The 7,285-nt window shown below is 41.5% G+C and overlaps 1 protein-coding gene across 2 annotated transcripts in view; it reads left to right on the top strand.

Annotated features, from left to right (window-relative positions):
* The window catches only part of LOC122562291 (sodium-coupled monocarboxylate transporter 1-like), an 89,462-nt gene extending 82,282 nt beyond the window's left edge, over positions 1-7,180 (top strand). For both annotated transcript variants that reach the window (XM_043715096.1, XM_043715097.1), the window contains exons 16-18: positions 3,687-3,790; positions 6,816-6,916; positions 7,009-7,180. In XM_043715096.1, the coding sequence (XP_043571031.1) occupies positions 3,687-3,790; positions 6,816-6,916; positions 7,009-7,104 (301 nt within the window). In that variant the 3' untranslated portion in view covers positions 7,105-7,180. The remainder of the gene's footprint in view (positions 1-3,686; positions 3,791-6,815; positions 6,917-7,008) is intronic.
* Positions 7,181-7,285: the final 105 nt, after the last annotated feature.

Raw genomic sequence — 7,285 nt, 5'->3', positions numbered from 1 at the left:
CTCTCACTTATCTCTCCACCCTTCAGGCTCTCTGCCTGTATTCCTGATGAAGGACTTTTGCCCGAAATGTCGATTTTACTGCACCTCGGATGCTGCCTGAACTGCTGTGCTCTTCCAGCACCACTAATCCAGAATCTGGTTTCCAGCATCTGCAGTCATTGTTTTTACCTGGTATATTTCAAAGTCAGGATGGTGAATAGCTTGGAGGGCAACTTGCTGATGGTGTTCCCATGTATCTGTTGCCCTTTTCTTTCTAGATGGCATTGGTCATGGGTTTGGAAGGTGCTGTCTAAGGATATCTCATGAAATTCTGCAGTGCATCTTATAAATGGTACACACTTCTTACCGAGTGTTGGTGATGGAGTGGCTGAACATTTTGCGGATGTGGTGTCACTAAATCGTTCTGCTTTGATCTTGATAGTGTCAAGCTTCTTGAGTGTTGTTGGAGTATTCCAGCTTACTCCTGACATGTACCTTGTAGATGGTAAACTGGTTTTGGAGAGTCAGAAGGTGAGTTATTCACAGCAGTATTTATAGCATCTGACCTGCTCTTGTAGTCATTTATGTAGCTGGTCCAGTTCAGTTTCTGCCAATCATGATCTGCCAGCTGTTGATAGTGGGGGATTCAGTGATGGTGACATCATTGAATGTCAAGGGATGGTGGTTACATTGTCTCTTATTAGAGATTGTCATTACTTGGCATTTGTGTAGAATGAATGTTACTTGCCACATTGTAGCCCAAGCATGATAGAGTTCAAGACTTTAGGAGACATCTATGATCAAAACACTGGCACATGATCAACTACATCATCATTCAATCCCAAAGGATGGCGTCATCACTAAAGCAATGACCAATGCAGCCAACTGCTGGACAGACCACTGGCTCATCCACTTCTCAATGTCCATCAAAAGTCATCAGAAATAGCTGAAGATGAAGAAACAGTTCAAAAAAAGTTAAACGTTTAGTGACTTCATGAGTCAGGCTTGCTAGCTAACGTCCGACAACAGCTTCAATAAAATCTCCAGAGCGTTCATTCTAATGTAATGAAGGAAAGCTAAAAGAGCTGATGTAAGTTATTATCTGACATTGCGAAGAAACCATTGTCTTCAAGATCAGAAAACACTAAGACTGGTTCATTGAGCACGACCACATCATTCAAGTCCTCATCAACACAAAGAGGAAAGCTCCCCATGTCTGTCAAAACAACATCACCAGCAAGGCAAAGAGGAGAACTCATCAAATAACAAAAGGAGAATTACAAAGAATATCTAGGGCAATTAAAAACCAACGGTGGACTGAGAGCTGCAACTTCTTCACTGCCACCAAAGACCCAAATCCCTTGGCCTCACACCTGTGTGGAGTATGAATGGAACCCTTTTGAGAGACAGAGAAAACATCAGTTTACCATGGAGAGAATACTTCAAAGAATTCCTAAACCACAATATACTCATTAAAAAGGATGTGTTCAAGGAAATCCCGTAACTCCCCGAAGATGACCTTGGACAGATATTGAGCCCTCCATGAAAGATCTGAAGAATGGAAATACCACAGGATTGGGTGGGATTCCAGTGGAGATTTTGAAATCTGGAGGAGCAGACCACACCCATGATCTCTACGACTGTTCCTGAAAATCTGCCCTGTCAATGAAAGGTACACTGCCATCTTCAAGAAAGGAGACAAAGTGGACTATAGCAACTATCAAGAAATCTCCCTATTCTCCAGCACCAGGAGGATCATTACCTAAATCCTTGTTAGCCTTTTCCTGATTTCTGTAGAATTTCTTTTGGAAAGCCAATATAGTTTCCAACTAAATCATGGAACTTTAGACATAATTTTCACTGCTTAACAATTCCAAGAAAAATACCAGGACCAACACCAACCTCTCTACATGGCCTTCATTGATCTAGTCAAGGCTTTTGAATATGTTAATAAATCAGGATGTGCTATGGAAGACCCTATCAGCGGCCAGCTGTCCAATAAAATTCATCAACATCCTCCATCTTCTCCACAAGGGGTTGACAAAAGTCCTTACCAATGGTAATATGACAGCAAACCTTGCCAGAGTTTACTCCGCCTTGTAAAAGGACAAGCTTTCTAGTGAGTGGACATTGTCTGCAGATGGAAAACCTTTTTCAACCTCAACTAGTTGAAATCCAAGAAGAAAATGACACTGATCCCACTTGTGGAACTTCAGTATGCAGGTGACACTCAACTCCTCCTTTCAGAAAATAATCTTCAAGACTCATTTCACATCTTCACAGAAGCATACCAAAGAATCTGTTTCAGCAGCAACCTCAAAATATCATGAGGGGCATAGATAAGATAAATAGCAAGGGTCTTTTCCCTCGGGTGGGGGGAGTTCAAGACGAGAGGCATATTTTTAAGGTGAGAGGAAAAAGATTTGAAAGGTCATGAGGGGTAACTTTCTATATAGAAAGTCATTTGTATGTGGATTGAACTGCCAGAGGAAGTGGTGGATGTGGATACAGTTACAACATTGAAAGGACATTTGGATAAGAACATGAATTGGAATGGTTTAGATGAGTACAGACCAAAAGCAAGAAAGTGGGACTTGCTTGAATTTGGGGGCATGGTTGTCCTGGACTAGTTGGACCGAAGGGTCTGTTTCTATGTGGTATGACTTTTATTAACCCATCCCAATGCAATTTCTGGTCTATTCCTCCATTAAGTTCAAGGGAGAAATCCACCCAAATGTGGAATACTTCCCCAATTTGGAGAGTTACCTCTCATCCAATGTGAAGATCCAACACCAAATACAACCTGCCAGTAGTTGTGAGTGCAAAGATCAATTCCACCTCCCAGAAACACACACGAAATGTGCAGTCCAAGATGTGGCTCAAGGACTGAGCTCTCCCAACCATGCAAGGACCCATAGAACCCTTTATGGGTGACAGAATTTGTTATGTGAATAATCATACATTACACATGTGATTGATTCTGTGAATCTGTTTGGTGGCATAGATGTCCTTACCGTGAGTCTTGGGATCCTCAGCTTGTTGAAATAGGGCAGAGAAGCTTTCCTGTCAGATTTCTGGTGGTGGTGTTGGGGGCGGTGGGGAGGGATATGAATTTTCCAGGCAGTTGAAAAAATTGACTTAATGAAAATTGCTGGAAAAGCTCAGCAGGTCTGGCAGCAGAAAGAAACTGCCCTGTTCTGTGAAAGGGTCATTTGACCTGAAATGTTAACTCTGATTTCTCTCCACAGATGTTGCTGGACCTGCTGAGCTTTTTCAGCAATTTCTAATTTTATTTCTGATTTACAGTGGCCGTATTTCTTTCAGCTTTTATGAAAGTTGATTTATGGCTGTCACTGCAGCAGCCTCCTCTGGGTTGACCTCCTGTTCAAAGCAAGCACTGCCATTTTCCTGAGGGCAGTGGCTGGCCACACGTCCTTTGCCCTTTCAAACATGATGCAACCGAGATAAACCCTGACAGGCCAGAACTCCTGCTCGAGTTCTGAGCTTTATCTACTCAAACATCATTTTAAAATCACCCAGATTACTTTGAACAACTGCCAAGAGATTGATGGTGGACATTCTGGGAGAGTTGGTAACATTTGGAAGTGGCAGGTCAGAGTCTGTGTTTCCAAGTCGCTGACCTAGAGGTTTATAAATTGTCACTTACTCATTAGAACAAAATTAATACTTTTCTTTTCATATTTCAGGCCCAACATAGCAGAGACTATCTACTCGGTATCATTTTTCTACTACAGCCCAATTGCGTGGCTGAGCACACTTATAGTGGGTTTGGTAGTCAGTATGCTGACTGGTAAGTATAATTAAATGTAAATTGGGAAGCTTAGATAACCTTCTTCAGCTACATTTACACTCATCAACTTTGATAAGGTGGTTAAAAAATAATGCTTGGTTACTGATTGAGTTTCTATACCATAACACGGACTAAATCAGAGAATATGGCCTGTCCTAGTCCTAGTCTTCATGTCGATTTTTCTCTTTTGTTCTTTTATTTTTGCTGTTTCTTTATGCTGCTTTTTCCTAGGCTGTCCTGCTTTCCTCCACCTTCTCTTTTGAGCTTGATTTCAGGGATTGTCCCTATGGTTTCGGGCTGCATTTTTTGGTGGGGATAAAGTGGCCTGCAAGGTTCCTATCCAATTCCTTCCTCATTAAATTATGGTAACATTCTCCTCACATCCCAGTGGTGCAGCCAGTGGGTGGCACGGTGGTTAGCACTGCTGCCTCACAGCGCCAGAGACCTGGGTTCATTTCCCGCCTCAGATGACTGTGTGGAGCTTGCACATTCTTCCCGTGTCTGCGTGGGTTTCCTCCGGTTTCCTCCCACAGTCCAAAAATGTGCAGGTTAGGTGAATTGGACATGCTAAATTGCCTGTAGCGTTAGGTGCAGGGGTAAATGTAGGGGAAATGGTCTGGGTGGGTGCACTTCGGCGGGTCGGTGTGGACTTGTTGGGCCGAAGGGCCTGTTTCCACTCTGTAAGTAATCTAAGAAATTCTCAGTTTTTTCACCATCCCACTGCTGTTCCCTCTCTTGTACTACAGTGCCAGCACTACCCAGCATTTTTAGACCATAGGCTTCTTAAAAATTCATTCATTGGATGAAGGGACCACTGCCAGAACTGGCATTAACTTCTCATCCCTAATGAGATGCTTAAGGTCCACCTTCTAGAATCAATGCAGTTTGTGTACTGCAAACATCCCGCAGTAACATGGATGGAGAGTTTCAGGATTTTGATGAAAACGTAATGAAGTGTTTCCAAAGCAAGATTAAAATGTGAATTGGTAGAAAACTTGTATATGCTGGTGTACCTGTACACATGCAGCACTTGTATATGCTGGTGTACCTGTACACTTGCAACACTTGTATATGCTGGTGTACCTGTACACATGCAGCACTTGTATATGCTGGTGTACCTGTACACATGCAGCACTTGTATATGCTGGTGTACCTGTACACATGCAGCACTTGTATATGCTGGTGTACCTGTACACATGCAGCACTTGTATATGCTGGTGTACCTTGTACAATGCAGCACTTGTATATGCTGGTGTACCTGTACACATGCAGCACTTGTATATACTGGTGTACCTGTACACATGCAGCACTTGTATATGCTGGTGCACCTGTACACATGCAGCACTTGTATATGCTGGTGTACCTGTACACATGCAGCACTTGCTGTTCATGGTGACAGAAGTGTTGTTGTAGGTTTAGATGAGGGAAAAATTGAAGGACACTCAATAGGAGCAGAAATTATGGCATGGAGTGGTTTGGCAATAATTCCTCTGCTATATATCCTGTGAAATTCGACAGGTAATACAAGGAGATCGAAGTCATAAGAACTGGGCACAGGAGTAGCCCCCTTGAGCGTGCTCCGCCATTCAATACAATCATGGCTGCCACAGTTATACAAACTTCTGATAAGACCAGATTTGGAACACAGTGGACATTTCTGGATACTATTCCTTATGAGCAATATATTGGCTTCCGAGAAAGTTCAGCATAGGTTTACCAGTATATTATTTGGAGTCTTAAGGGTTAATTTACAAGGAATAATTACACCAATTAGGGTTGTGTTTCTTTAGACAGTTTAAGACAGTGATGTTTTCAGGCCATTATTTCACAGATAACTGACAGCAAACTACTTTTACTGACTGGCTAAGATTCAGGACAAGGTCTAAATATTAGCGTCAGACTGTGCACGATTGAAATTATGATAATAAGGATGATAAAAGTTGGAACTCCCACCTGCAAGTGAAAACTGATGCCAAATCAATTGTTAATTTAAAATAAGAAATTAGATTTTAGTTAGTCAATGGGATTGAGGTATATGAAGCTGAGTGCAGTATATGGTGTTGAAGCAAAGATCAACCATGATCTGTGATTGGCAGAACTGGCTTAAAGAGGTCTTCCTATACCTTAAAGCCTACGTCTCTTTAGCAAGAGGATATGCTGTAGCAACTCATCCAGCCTTTTTGAGCAGCACCTCACTATTTTTCACACTCTGCTACTTAAAAGGATAGAGCAACATGTGCATGGAAACAATCTCACCTTCAAATTTCCCTGCCAATCACTTGCATTCTGGCTTGAATACATTTTACAATTCCTTCATTGACAAGGACCAAAAAATTATAATTATTTATCTAGCAGCTTTTGGGAATAACTTCTCCGTGCACAAAGCAGAGGTTCAAGAAAGTGCCTCGCCATTACCTTCTCGAGGGCATCTAAGGATGGACAATGAGTGCTGGCCATGCGTGTGACAGCCAGAGCCGAAGGATGAATTAAGTCATATTGTCATGAATTGGTTTAGAATGTCTGAAGATGCATAGAATGATGCAACATAAAAGACACCATTCAACCATCAAACATGTGCTGAATCTTTGGATCAGCTGCACAAACAGCAGAGTGTTTGTTTTCCAATTCAAATTTTTTTTACAGTTCCCCAATGAATGTTGCAATTGAATCTATGTTCACCACTCTTTCAAACAGTGCATTCCAAATGATAACACATCTCTAACTAATCTCCAAAATTCTATGCTCTAAGGAGAACAACCATAACTTTTTCAATCTGTTAACACAACTGAGTTCCTAGTTCCTAGTATCACTCCAATAAATACCCTCAGCACCATCTCTAAGGAGTTCATGTTCTTCCTAATGTGTGCTCCTAGAATTGAACACAGGTCGTGCTATACAGAATTTATCTGTTTGTGGATCTAACTGTGTGTTATGCAGGAGCTATAGATCACAATCTGGTATTCAGCAGAAACTTTACAATGAATCCAATCTAATATTGTGTTATTAACTCTGATACCTGATTCAGGTGGAAATGAGAATTTGGATCCTTGTCTGATTGCTCCCATAGTCCACACCGTTTACAAGTACATCTTCAAAACCAAACCAATCCCATCAATCGCAGAAACAGTAAGATAAATTATTGGATTCTGATGAATTATGTTTGCAGAATGATCATGCTGGCGTTAATTAACATTAGTAATTCTCTTTCTTTCACATAGAATGACAACTTGATCCAACACCCAATGCCCAAGGAAAGTTCCAAAGACTGTGAGAATTCATCTGTTTTAACTGCTATCCAATCAACCAAGTTATAATAGTCACAGAGTCATACCGCACAGAAACAGACCCTTTGGTCCAACTGGTCCATGCCAACTATAATTCCAAATTAAGTTAGTCCCATCTGCCTGCACTTGGCCCAAATCCCTCCCAATATTTCTTATTCATGTACTTATCCAAATGTACATAGAACATAGAACATAGAAAAATACAGCGCAG

This window comes from Chiloscyllium plagiosum, chromosome 24 (genome assembly GCF_004010195.1).
Source record: "Chiloscyllium plagiosum isolate BGI_BamShark_2017 chromosome 24, ASM401019v2, whole genome shotgun sequence".
Classification (NCBI taxonomy): domain Eukaryota; kingdom Metazoa; phylum Chordata; class Chondrichthyes; order Orectolobiformes; family Hemiscylliidae; genus Chiloscyllium; species Chiloscyllium plagiosum.
This window is presented reverse-complemented; position numbering and strand designations above follow the sequence as displayed.